General features: G+C 39.1%; 3 protein-coding genes across 3 annotated transcripts; 1 reads left to right on the forward strand and 2 right to left on the reverse strand.

Moving 5' to 3' along the window:
- Positions 1-4103: 4103 nt before the first annotated feature.
- Positions 4104-10254, forward strand: LOC147869968 (18.1 kDa class I heat shock protein-like). The gene is made up of 3 exons (XM_087335389.1): positions 4104-4236; positions 8497-8740; positions 9743-10254. Exons 1-3 carry the CDS (start codon positions 4219-4221, stop codon positions 10015-10017), a joined length of 537 nt encoding a protein of 178 aa, XP_087191515.1. The 5' UTR covers positions 4104-4218; the 3' UTR covers positions 10018-10254.
- Positions 4465-6865, reverse strand: LOC147869969 (pentatricopeptide repeat-containing protein At4g18520, chloroplastic-like). Its single transcript, XM_087339320.1, has one exon. It carries the CDS (start codon positions 6805-6807, stop codon positions 4465-4467), a length of 2343 nt encoding a protein of 780 aa, XP_087195446.1. The 5' UTR covers positions 6808-6865.
- An 868-nt stretch (positions 10255-11122) lies between the features above and the next one.
- Positions 11123-12634, reverse strand: LOC147869970 (uncharacterized). The gene is made up of 2 exons (XM_087335397.1): positions 12156-12634; positions 11123-12048 (listed from the first exon to the last, which is right to left on the reverse strand). Exons 1-2 carry the CDS (start codon positions 12617-12619, stop codon positions 11388-11390), a joined length of 1125 nt encoding a protein of 374 aa, XP_087191523.1. The 5' UTR covers positions 12620-12634; the 3' UTR covers positions 11123-11387.
- Positions 12635-13613: the final 979 nt, after the last annotated feature.

Genomic DNA, 13613 nt, shown 5'->3' on the forward strand with positions numbered 1-13613 from the left:
TAAATGATCGCCCCCCGCCTTGTGCTTCTCCAACCTTTGTAACTATGATCTTGTGCTTACTCCATGTCCGACTAGCCTCGACAAAGAGGGCGAGCGGCGGTTCCGTTTTGCATGTGAATCCCTCTAGAGAAGTTGTCGGGATTAGGATGAAAAGTGTAGCAATTACGAATACCAAGAATGATAACTTCCGCATGTGTAGATTGAATCGATCGGTAAAGACGTTGCCCGGAACAAAACAAAAAAAAAAACCCTTGGGGTTCTAAAAATTAAGAGGGTTAGGATGATTATCTCATTGTGAGAGTGAATTTTCTCGTCTAATTTCCATTTCCATTGTTGTTGATACATATCCATCGAATATATATATATATATATATTCTTAAGTCTTAATTCTTAATGGAGTTTATATAAATACATCATCTAGATACATATCATGTGTGTAATTTTAGTGCAATTTATACATGTAGTTCTAGTTTCATTGATTTTGCATCAGTAGCCACGAGCACTGAATAAGATTAGGTTGCCATTGTTACACCCTTCATACCTCCCCAAAACTTGTGTCTCGTATATTCTTCTTCTTCATGCAGTTATATTCATATTGAGTATCGAATTTAGTGGAATTTATATATGTGGATATAGTTTCACTTATGTTTACATTAGTAAAGCGGATAATACAATGTGACCGCCGCGGCTATAGTCTCCGTAGAACCAGAAAACACACATCCTATATCTTCTTCTTTCCACTCCTCTTACAGAAATTAGTTCCTTTTATCCACATTTTGGATGGACTAGCCTTGTGCACAAAAAAGTGCACCAACAAAAAAGTGTTGCCATCATCTGTTCATTGCCTCTCTCCTAAATGTGTGGCCCTGACATGAGTTCATCTTTGGTCCACCCCAAAGGACCATTTTGTGCCTCTCTCTCATGCTCATTTGGTTGTTATCCCATAAATTATGCAAAATCGACAAAATGTTGAGAGAATGTTAGATTACTAGTAAGAAGCTCTAGGTACCTTTAGGAGATCGAGTATCTCCTTCACTATTATCGTTGCTTGTCTTTATGAATCAACATAATCTCCTCAACATCACTACTCTCTCCATTGCAAGTGTTTCCCTCACTTCAGAGATCTCTTCATTCTCGATCGACTTATGTTATAGTCATTTGAAGACAATAATTTTAATCTATCTTACTTTGAGAATCTTATGTGTATCGATAACGAGATTCTTTCGTCACTTTCATTTATTTATTTACTTACTTATTTGATCAGCTACATTTCTTTTGGTTTGTTGTTCTCAAACTCGAGAGTCAGAGAGACAATATATGCATTGATACATATTGCATAAATTTTGTCTCTTGCCCCTATCTATATTTTTCTAATTAACTTATTCTTGAGTTAGGGTAATAAGACTATCAACTCGACGGGTTGGGTTTGAAGCCTATGTTTCACACATCTATATTACACCATATATTTTTCCTAATTTACAAGACACGACAATTTTTCTTTCTTTAATAAACACATGTGCATAGGGACATCATTCTTTCTTCTTTTAATTTGTGCCTCTCTTGACTTGTATATGTACATGTTACGATTCGTGCATAGTGAGGGTTGTATCTTTAATAACTTGAAAATCATTCCGTTTATCTTTTAACTAAACCTTCGAGTGTTCCACGTATTTTGACTTTCTACCATAGTTGCTTTTGAGAACGTATAAACACATGGCTATTGTGCACTGTGTTGCCTTCTAATAGTAAACAAAATTGGGGAACATGCATTGCCTTTACAACATTGAAAATCTAGGAACATAAAATATAGACACATGCATCTCATGATAATAGGTGAGATTACAAATTTATATTCCATCCTCTTTCGAGGTTGTGGTGATATTGTTTGCTTTTACTATTGTTAATATTACAAGTACTTACCCACATATTATTCCATCTACCGGTCATTGCTTGTGTCTTCATAGCACAATTAATTATGCACCGTTTATTGGGATTATGGATATCTACTCTTGGATTCCTTCAATCTCAATGCAATGCTCAAGAATGTCGACCTCAACAAAACCAATAAACAATTATGTATGCTTGTAAAGCATCAATGTGGGCATTGGCCAACGATAGCATCAAGTCAAGACAATTATTTCTGATCAATATGCAAGATAATAATCATCCTATGCATGCATGAATATTTCATTTGAGATTCATACATCAAAACTAGGTCAATCAAAAGTGGGTTGCATGTATTATAAAGTGGAGATGCCCTCAAGTGTTTCACCATTATTATCAAGATATTTAATTGCAATACAACAACTTCCAAAACAATATTGCTACTTTTCTAGACAATGGATGCTTGTATAAAGAATATTTTTAAGCATTTACTCTTGTATATTTATTTTGATCATCTTTTAATGACTATTATAATCTCAACACTCGACTTGATAGTGTATTTGTTATATTATATGAGTGGCTTTGATGCGCATTCATATCGTACTTCATAGAAAGAACTCCTCTAACAAAGGCAAATCAATGTTGAGAACTTGAGACACAATTTTTATCGAGGACTTGATCTCTTTAGTTGCATTATTTAAAATACAGTGGAAATTGTCAATGTGTGGTTCGATTGGGTGCACATAAGCACGAGTTGAGATGTGAGCACAAGTCCTTAAGATTCAATGCGTACTTCAATTTTTATTATCATGTTCTGAACATATTTTAATGAAAAGAATGTGAGAATCTTAAATGAGAGAGAGAGTGTCAAACTAATAACATTTGACTTGGAATACCAAAGGTAAAATACTCGTAGAAGAGACACTAAACTAATATGTTGAAACCATAGTTGCGTGAAATAGATGTGCTCAAACATGTTTGTAACATAGATCCATTCAGAAGTTTTGGGAGATGTTAAGTATTTTCTATAAAGCTCAAAGCTCTCCCTATCCCTTTCATTCATTGTCTATGTGGATGTGTGATCTATGTTTAGAGAATTTAGTGATATTTGGGGAATAAAAAAAGAAAATTCAAAGACATCAAGTGAGCTAAAGAAACCTCATGAGCATTTTGATGTTCTTACTTTATATGCATTTATTTGCAACATTTGCATTTAGGATCTTTAAGGAGAACAATATTGCTTTAGGGGGACATGTTGAAAACTCGCTCTTAAAGTGAGTGCTCCTTAGATGTTTGACAAGTGGCTGAAAACTTATACGTTAGCTTTAACTTGCAATGACTCTTCACAACTTTTACTCTCTATCACTCATTTCTTCCATGGATAGTCTGTTATAATGCCAATTCCGTATTGCATTTTGTTTTCAAAAGGACGATTGCCATCGTTTTCCAACTATTGGGTTGTCAAAAAATGTCGATGTCAAATGTGCGAGAACCTTTATATAGGAGAATTGTATGTTCTCAAACTAAATCTTTGAAGAGCATAGCATCAAACTCATTAATTACTCAATACTTTTACCCACAAATAGAAAGATGCAAAACCCAAGCTTCAACACGACATTGTTATGTTTATAGCCTTAGCTTTAACATAATGCCTCTAATATAGTGCATAAAGGCAATGTTTTAACATTGTGTTTTAAAACGAATTTGGTTGTTATTAATAAGTGCAACTTCCAAAATTTCCATAATATTTAGCTCATTAACAAATTTTCAATAATATTTAGGTCATTAAAATTATGTATGTTGCATGGCTGTAATATAGTGCACAAAGGCAATGCTTTAACATTGTGTTTTAATACGAAATTGGTTGTTATTAATAAGTACAACTTCCAAAATTTCCATAATATTTAGGTCATTAAAATTATACATGTATGTTGCATGTTTAGTGAGCCTATTATACATGGTCATCACATCGTTAATTGTCTAATGTTGAGTTCTTTAACTTTTACATTCCAAGCTTGCCATACATTCATAGGCTATTGCTAAAGCACATTATATGTCAACGGGATCCATCTGTGAAAGTTTTGTATTCCTTATCAAAGTAATTTGGAATAAGTTTAACTCATGGTTTTTATCTTTTATTGAGTTGATGGTTGCTGATAGGTTTACATGAAGAGCCTGAACACTTTTAGAAGATCTATGATGCTTACGTAGCATAAAATGGCACCTCGGTCTCATCTAGGGTTACATGGATGGACATATTTCATCAAGACATACAAATAGGACACATCTTGGATCCACTTCCAAGAGTAAGGCTCAATTTTCAAATTCAAGCTCATGACTCATCCCTTCAAGGTTTTAAGCTATTGCACAAGTTTTGTTTCATTTCTCCTTTCATGCAACTTTCAGAATCATGTTGTATCGTGCCTTTTCTTGAGGTGAAAGCACAGTAGAAGATTATGCCAATTTAATTCACATCTTTATCGTGCATGCATTTGCTTGGAGTGCAACTCTTGACGTAGTCTTATTATGCCCTACCAATAATTCCTTGGAATCAAAGTCCTATGTTTTTTCGAAGTATGTCTAGGTTTTTGGGTTCTCATCAAGGTCCCTTCCCCCTCCCCCCAACACACACACTTTTGTGTCACATTGTATAGCATACATATTCCTTATACAAACATAGGCAGATGCATCTTCTACATCTAATTGTAGTGCATGTTGAAAAGCCAATGTTCCAAGCTCCATGTTTCTCCATCTTTGGGAAGCATTTAACATAGTATGGCACAATGTCGAATTCGCACAAAATGGCAAGTCTTTGATCAATGCTATTACCATCTCCAACCGACCAGCCCGACTTAAAAGATCAATCATACAAATATGATGTTCTAAAGTTGGAAGCATGTCGCAGTCTCCAATAACCTTCTCAAAATACATTTGGCCGGTGTCGATTGAGCCAGAATGACTACATAACGCAAGCAAAATGGTAAACACAATTGGATCGGCCCCCTTTCCTTCATTTAGCATTTTGTTGAACAAGTTATGTACAATCCTATCCTGCCCAAACTGGGCATATCCCGTGATTAGCGACGTCCATGAGCATATGGTATGGTGATTGGATGGCAAGCTGTCAAAAGCATGTTGAGCCTCCATAAGCATTCCACAATTGGCATACATATCTATCAATGTGTTATTAACAGCCTCTTCCACCAATCCCCTTTTGACAATCTCTGCATGTGTTTCTTGGCCTTTAAATGTTGCCACTAATCGGCCACACCCCATTAAGGTGCCAAGATGTGTGATGGCATCTGGAACTATGCCCTCATGTTGCATCGAATCAAAACAATTTATTGCTTCCTCTTCATAACCATGCTGGATATATCCTGTAATAAGTATGTTCCAAGAGACCACATCCTTGATTGGCAATTTGTCGAATACTACTCGTGCAATACCAAGTAGACCACATTTGACATACATATCCACCAATGAATTTCCCACAGTGATATCCGTCTCGAAGAACCCCTTTTTCACAACATCCACGTGTACTCGTTGGCCTCCTTCAATATCCCCCACATTGGCACAAGCTTTCAAAACACAAACAAATGTGACTTCTGTTGGGCAGACTCCATTTCCCTGCATTTGCTTGAAACAACGTAGTGCTTCTTCACTAGACCCATGTTGAACATATCCTATGATGAGTGTATTCCAAGATATGGCATCACGATCTGGAAGTTCATTGAACATTTCAAGTGCCTTTCGGAGGAGACCACATTTCACATACATGTCTACCAATGCATTTCCGATGCTGACTTCTTTTGCCAATCCTTCACTCACAATACTTACATGTATTTCTTGGCCTGTTGCCAGTGAACCAATGATACCACAAGCCTTCAAGATGCAAGCATAGGTGACCACATTTGGAGATATACCCTTGAGTTGCATTGTTTTAAACATACACATTGCCTCCCCACTATGTCCATGATGAACATATCCCATGATTAATGTTGTCCACGAGACTACATCTTGAACTACAAGTCTGTCAAAAACTTCCCTTGCTTCTCCAAGGATTCTGAATTTCACATACATATCTATCAATGCATTTCCAAGCACAAGATTACTAGATAGTAATTTGTCTCCGACAATCATAGAATGCATCGTCTGACCCTTATTAGATGCTCCTATATAAAAGCATGCATTCAATAAGCAAACAAAAGTCGCCACATTTGGCAAGAGTCCTTGAATTAGCATCTGGTCATAACATTTCAGTGCTTCCATATCACGGCCATGCCAAGTATATCCGCCCATAAGTGCAGTCCAAGAAACAACATCAGATGTCTGTAGCTCATCAAATACTTCTAGAGCTTGTTCAAGGAGACCACATTTTGCATACATATCTACCAATGCATTTCCAACCCAAATAGCATGTCTTTCTGAAAGTGGAAAGCTTCCTCTTGCGATCCGGGCATGTATTTCTCGCCCTTTTTCAGACACATTTACACTGCCACAAGCTTTCAAAAGGGAAAGAAACGTGATAGAATTTGGAGCAAATGCTTCATGCTGCATTTGATCAAAATAAGAAAGGGCTTTTCCTCCATATCCATGAGAAGTGAATCCACTTATCATCACATTCCATGTGACAACATCGGAAAATGGAAGGGTTTCGAACATTTCACATGCTTTTCCAAGAGCACCACATTTCACATACATGCTAATGATGGCATTTCCTATGGAAACATCATCATCGTCATTACGAAGCAATCCATGTTTGAGAACATAGGCATGCATTCCCATACCGGTATAGATGTCTTTTCTCTCTGAACATATCTTGAGGGAAGATATCAGGGATGTGGGTGTTACTGGAAATGATGACCCCATGGTATTTTCTGTTTTTTCTGTTTGTCCTGCGTCATAGTCCTGTCTGTAGGACATGAAGCCGTAGCGTAACGAACATTTAATGTTGGAACCATGATAGGTCGTGCCCGGTTTCGAGCTCAGTCCGATTAAGATACAAAACTAACGTACTGATATACCAATTGATAATCTGTCACTTGGGTTTTCATTATTTCTCGCAAATACCCTTGCCTTATGCCCCATGGTTTTTGCTATTTCCCCAAATATCCTTGTTCAACCTTCTCTCCAGAAATAAAATGTGTTACTTGATCAATTCATCATCTTTTCGAGATTGTTGCAACTTAGGAGTATTTGAGAAAATAAAGAGAAACCATTGGGATATTTCAAAGTGTCACAAATCAAAATAACCTTTAGCTCCATTTATATAAAAGGGAGTAATCAATAGTTATACCATGCTTTATGTTAAAAGTCTTAACATCAATAAAATTACTCTCTTACACCTAATTTCATCACATGGCAAGTTTATTCTCTCTGAAGCTAGATTTCTAAATAGCAAATATCCGAAATATTTAAGAAATTCTTTGTTGGCCAACCAATGGAAGGGACATAGAATTATGATAACATTAGATATGTAGATGCAAATATACAATAACGAGACAAGAATTTGAGTCGCATCTAGTCATACGTCGTTAAGGGTGAGGAGATTATAACCTATTACTAAAGAAGACAGAGTAAAGTACATGGCAAAAGAAGATAGAAATAATGGGTAGGGAAATGATTGATGGTAATAGTAAAGGAAGTAGTTGCGTCATACATAAAAAGGAGAACCACGGTGACCATATCTTGACAATTTATTGTAGATAAAAAAACTTATGTATAGCTAGAAGAACAACGATTTCATGCTACAAACAAAACATAATACCCACTTCACTACCACATAGTTAACTTGTCCCCATGAAATCAATGCTAAACAATCCAACAACTAGAGGAGTAGGTTATGACAAGAATACATTGACCTGCTCGCATGTTGATCTTTCGAGTGTCTTTCGAACCACAAGCAACTTAATGGAGTGGTGAAACTTTATGTCCGCAATAACGATTATAACTATAGGGACTTCGGTGCTCTATAGAAATGTATGGATGCTAGGACGAAAGACAAGTATCTGAGACAAGCAATGGTGTACTAGACGGGATAATCGGATAACCATGGAAAGGGGTAGCTATGATATAGAGACACTAGGCTAAGTAGACGGGCAAGTGGGCAAGGTCTCGACAACTCAGATAACCATGAAAAGAAGCAACTAGATATAGAGACACTAGGCTAAGTAGGCGGGGGATGTGGACCGAGGTCTCGATGGGCAGACACACGATGGGCGGATGAAAAAGATTCATAAACTGAAGTCTAAGACCAAAAAAACTTTGAAGAAGAACATGAATGGCAAAGTTAAGTTCAATTAAATTTGTCACGTGCAATCAGAAGTTTATATCACATGCAATGCCGCCCGAGATGTGGGAAGAATGTGCCCATGTGGGCTTTGTTTGCATGTCAAGAAAAAAACAGAGTTTCTAATTTCAAACACCCTTCCCCCAATCCCAAAATCGTTGCCTCTTGCAGTCGATCTCCAAGCTTAAATAGTCTTGGGAAGAGCTGAAGCAAGCTACCATTAAAGCTCTTCAAGCAGCATCTGTTTTTATTTGTATATAACATCTTTTAGCTTTTTTAATCTTCTTCAACAACAGACAACAAATCAAAACCCAAACCAACAGAACACCATGGCTCTTTCCTTGTTCGGACGCCCTGGCCGTAGATCCGAGGACCCCTTGGATGCCTTCTTCTCGGATTCAGTGTTGTTCCCGACATCGTTCCCCTCGACATTCCCTTCATCCTCCATGTCATTGTGGAGCTTTCCCGACCATCCTGGCTTTGCTCGGGATGTGGTAGCGGTTGCCAACACGCAGGTGGATTGGAAGGAGACGGCTGATGCGCATGTCTTCAAAGCCAACCTCCCTGGTATGAGATTTTATACCGTGTTTCGTCAAATTTTGTTTGTCTTTCATCTTTCTATGCGATTAAATGGTGTAGGGTTTGTTACTTCTATAACCTTTCTGCATATTATGTTGGTGTGTGCTGTGTGGCATGCCCTTGTCCTCGTGCCTCGTTGATTATTTAGGATTTTCTTGTTCTTTTACATCTCATGTGATTTGAGGAATCCGTTCTTTGTATCAGTTAGCGAGTGGGGGTTGCTGTATGTGGTTATATGATGATGGAGGTTTTCCTTTCTCTTTTTCATGCTGTTTGTTTACATAGGCATCCTTTTGTGTTAGTTGTTAGTGAGCGTTTCCGTACGTGGTTAATAATACGATGAATAATGATCGAATCATGAATAAAGAAGGTTTGTCAGTTTGAGGGTTGCTGTATGTGGTTATATGATGGATGTAGATTTTCCTTTTTCTCTTTTCGTGCTGTTAGTTAACGTAGGCATCCTTCTGTGTTAGTTGTTAGTGAGGGTTGCGGTATGTGGTTAATACGATGAATAATGATGAAATAATGAATGATGAAGGTTTCCCTATTCTTTTTTCATGCAGTTTTGTTTCGATGTAGCCTAAAATATGATGCATTTAAGGCTCCTGATATTCCTTTATTTTCATTAGAGTTGTGGTGTTTCATGTATATGACCATTTAAATTATGGTGAATTTATTGGTTAGGCTTTAGGGGAGGGATGTTCTTTGTTAGGTGTCTGATGTTTATAGATTTAGGGAATGCAATTTAGTAAGGTTTTAGGGCAGGTAGTAACTTTAGGGGAGGGATGTTCTTTGTTAGGTGTCTGATGTTTATGGATTTAGGGAATGCAATTTAGTAAGTGGTTTTAGGGCAGGTAGTAACTCATGATGGTATTCATTAATTTTATCACCATTTTACCGGGTGGCTAAGCAATTATTTTACTTCATTAATTTTATCACCATTTTACCAGGTGGTTAAGCAATGATTTTACTTGAATGTATCTGTCACAGGTCTTTCTAAGGAGGATGTGAAGGTGCAAGTGGAGGAAGGACGTGTGTTACAAATAAGTGGTGAGAGGAAGAAAGAGGAGACTGAATCAACAGATAGGTGGCACCGCGTGGAGCGTGCACAAGGCAGCTTCTTGCGGCGCTTCCGGCTCCCGGACAATGCTAGAGTGGATGATGTGAAGGCGGCCATGGAGAATGGTGTGCTTACTGTCACTGTTCCCAAGATGGCACCACCTGAGCCCAAATCAGCTGTCCGTAGTATTGACATCTCTAGTTAAAAAGAAAAATACATATCTCCTGTGTCATATATGCCAAATAGTAGGTCAATCTTAGACATGTCAAATAATAGTTATAAGAACAGAAATGAGTTTGTTTGAAGAGAGAAATAAGGATGTTTATAGTGTGTATTCATCTAATGTGTTATATGACAGAAATAAAAGGGTTGCGAAATAGAATGAAGCTTTTGTGATTTAGTTGTATCTCGAAAGAGTAAATACAATTATACCTTGTAATTAGTTTGATTTCAAGAGTTATGCAATACCTTCTGCATTTTTTTTGGGTGTATTGTGCGCTCATGTGAAATCAAATTTCGTCATGCAATGTTAAACCAGTTGGGTTACTTTGTTCTCACTTCCTAATTTTCCTGCTCATGTTAAAGTCAAATTTTTTCATACATCCAGTGGCAAATTTTCCTCATGGAATTTTATTGGTTTACTTGTCACATCCATAAGAAGTTATGTAAAATCTTTTTGTGACTATTATGTGACCGTAGTTTGAATGTGAGATAGGACAGGGAGGGAGCGTTTCCCTCCAACTCAGGTCCCCTTCTCAACCCAAGGTGCTTGCTGAACGTATATATTGTAAGGCTAAAGGTATTTAAATGCTCCCATGGTACACAACTTTTCCTTTGCTCATGTTAAACCAAAATTCTCATTCAGTTTTAGTGGCAATGTTATAGGTTGGAGCCACCAATTAATTGGGTTGTTTTCTATATAGAACACCCTCTAGTTCCCATCCCATTAAAATGTGGTGATTAATGAATGGGTTGGAACCAATGGAGAAGCTGATGGCTCTTGAGGGTTCCCAATTGGGTCCCTTTAGTTGTGGTGTTCATGATGGTTCTCATAAGTCTTGAAACCAATGGAGAAAGTGAAGACTCATTACTAACAACTGGGATGACTGCTTAATTCATAATATCATAACATCAATGATTCAGCATACAAAAATAATCGTATAAACAATAGAAAAAATCACTACACATGTATATGCCAAGCCTTTTCTGTTGAAAGAACATTTGTAACACTGATCTGAGAAGAGAATTTGAGATGTTGCTCAGATCCATGGTAGGTGATGATAAGAATGTATTCTGATGTTACACTGATCTGACAATAAAAGATAACATCATATATGAGATATGATATCCATGATAAGCGTTGTGATGGTCTTTTCCTTTGGGCAAAGGTCACAACAACGGAAATACAACAAACACCAAGTAAAGAAGGGGGGGAAAAGCAATACAATATATGGGCCCCCAGTGATTTCATCTTTGTGAAAGAGTTTGAATTTGAATGCCCATGGCCGGCCCAGAACAGGGGAAATAACTTCATGATGGGGTGGTTCAAATCCAAGAATCCGCAGTTTAATGCTCTCATCTGGTGGATGTCAAGGAGTTCAAATCCAAGGGCCCGGAATCTCCCCTGCCACCACCACTCTGGGGAGTGAGGAAATTGATGCTTTCATTACCATCTTCGTCCCAACCATTCAACATATCCTCGACTACACCTTCCTGATCCGGAGAGGCATCTTGTTGCATACCACCACCATTCTCTTCTTCCTCGCCATTGTTCATCACAACCCCAGCCCCCGATGCAGCCATAGGGGTTTGCATTGGAACATGACCTAAATGAAGAGATTGTGATTGTGATTGTGCTTGATGAGCTTGCCTTATGGCCATCTCATGGTGATGGATCCGGGTTTTCTCGGCTGCCACTGCCGCTGCACGGGCTCTCTCCTCCCTCTCTCTCTCAAACTCCTTCTTCATTTCCATTACCTTCTGCTTCTCATCTTGGAGCAGGAATTGCTCAAACATGAGACCCTCTTCACCTCTCGCCTCTCCCTCGGCTCGCTTTTTCGAGAGAGTAGCAAAGACACGAACTTGTTTCTGGAAGGTGGACTTGAACTCGTTGATTTTGGCGGCGAGGCTCTCATTCCAGAGCTGCGAACGGCTGAGAACGCGGCCCGTGGAGTCGAGGAACTTGTCATTGACATCGTCGGCATCATAATCGGCAAGGACATGGAAGGGCAAGAGCCTGTGAGGTTTAGGGATCAGTGACATGAAGTAAAAAAGAAAAAAGAAGCAAGGGATGAGGTAGAAGAAGCCAGATCCATGGTTTTGGGGAGAAGGAATTGTGCTTACCTGTGGCATGCATCCTCTAGGGAGGAGAAGGGCCGGTCAATGTCGGGGTTGCAGGCGCGATATGCGTCATGCCGTGCGATGTCCACGTCCACCGGAACCCTAACCACCGGTCTGCCGCCCACAGTGGTAGTAGTAGTGGTGGGGGCAGGAACAGAGGAATTGAGGGTTGGAACAGAGGAATTTGGGGTTGGGGCAGGTGGACCTGTGATACTACTACCGCTACTGTTGGGAAGAGGGGGATGAGGAGGAACGGAGGGGGCTGTGTTATTAATGGAAGTGGGGTTAGGGGAAGGATTCATCAGAGGAGGGGGAAGAAGAGCAGGGGAAGGGGCAGGGGCAGAGGCAGAAACAACAGGGGTTCCAACCATGGCTGAGGAGGAGGAAGATGAGGAGGAAGAGGAAGAAGAAGATGGAGGAGCAGGAGCAGGAGCAGGGCTGTTGTTGCTCATCATCATCATAATCATCTGTCAAACAAAAGGAGGAAGAAGGAAGTGGAAGCTCATACATACATATATCATCATAAAAACAAACAGAAATGAATGAACTTTGAGGAAAACACACACACACACACAGTCTCAATGGAAGAGAAGAAGAAGAAGAAGAGTTCACTTATGTACTTAGTTAGACAGATCCATGGGGGGGACTTTGGATGTGTCCCCCTCCACACGCACAACCCGATGCCAGATGCCGAGAGCCTATATCGAGCACCGAACTCGTCGCCTTCTCAACCTCGTGGACCTCGCCCTTTCTTTCTGGGTTTGCGGAAACTCCCCCCCCAAGCCATAGGTTAGTGTTTGTCGCTCCTTCCTGAGCACCACCTATAGAACTCGTTTTACCCTCTTGCTATATTGATGGTTAGAGACATCGTGGGATACCCCCCCCTATCAAATTTATGTTTGTCTGTCGCTCCTTCCTTGGCACCACCTAGAGTACTTGTTTCACACTGTTTGTTGGTTGATGGTCAGAGATGTTGTGGGATTACTCCCCTCCATCATTGGTATGTCTACTTGTAAAACTCCTCCAATTGGATGTTGAGTGAACGAGGAGCGTTCATCCATTGGTTCCGTCATAATTGTCGATGGGAGATGAGCTGTGAGATCACAATATATGTGCCATATTTGCCATTTATCTCCTTTTCGCTAAGGTACACAGTTGCTCTCATCGCCGTGTACCATGTTTTTGCTTTTTCTTTAATACCGTTTATCAAGACCCCACACTTTTGTTGGAAATTTGGGGACGACGACTCTACCATGTACATAGGCAAACACTTATGGAGCTAAACAACCCCATGATGGTTAGGGACCACATGGAAAAACATTCACCATCCTAATATCCCATATAATACAAGCATGGATCTCAACTGCAAGTGAGATAATCATAGACGAATTAAAGACAAGCACATGTGGTAGTTTTTTGAAATTTTATTCCGGGCAATGACTTTTGTATAAACATTGTGGA

Source organism: Azolla caroliniana, unplaced genomic scaffold (genome assembly GCF_043228905.1).
Source record: "Azolla caroliniana isolate FFs.n. ecotype wild unplaced genomic scaffold, voAzoCaro1.0.p SCAF_1, whole genome shotgun sequence".
Lineage (NCBI taxonomy): Eukaryota > Viridiplantae > Streptophyta > Polypodiopsida > Salviniales > Salviniaceae > Azolla > Azolla caroliniana.

Coding starts and splice junctions, on each gene's coding strand:
- LOC147869968 (XM_087335389.1), top strand. Junction 8,741..9,742: donor CTTCAAAGCCAACCTCCCTG/GTATGAGATTTT, acceptor TATCTGTCACAG/GTCTTTCTAAGGAGGATGTG.
- LOC147869969 (XM_087339320.1), bottom strand. CDS start 6,807: ATGTCCTACAGACAGGACTATGACGCAGGACAAACAGAAAAAACAGAA.
- LOC147869970 (XM_087335397.1), bottom strand. CDS start 12,619: ATGATTATGATGATGATGAGCAACAACAGCCCTGCTCCTGCTCCTGCT. Junction 12,049..12,155: donor CTAGAGGATGCATGCCACAG/GTAAGCACAATT, acceptor TAAACCTCACAG/GCTCTTGCCCTTCCATGTCC.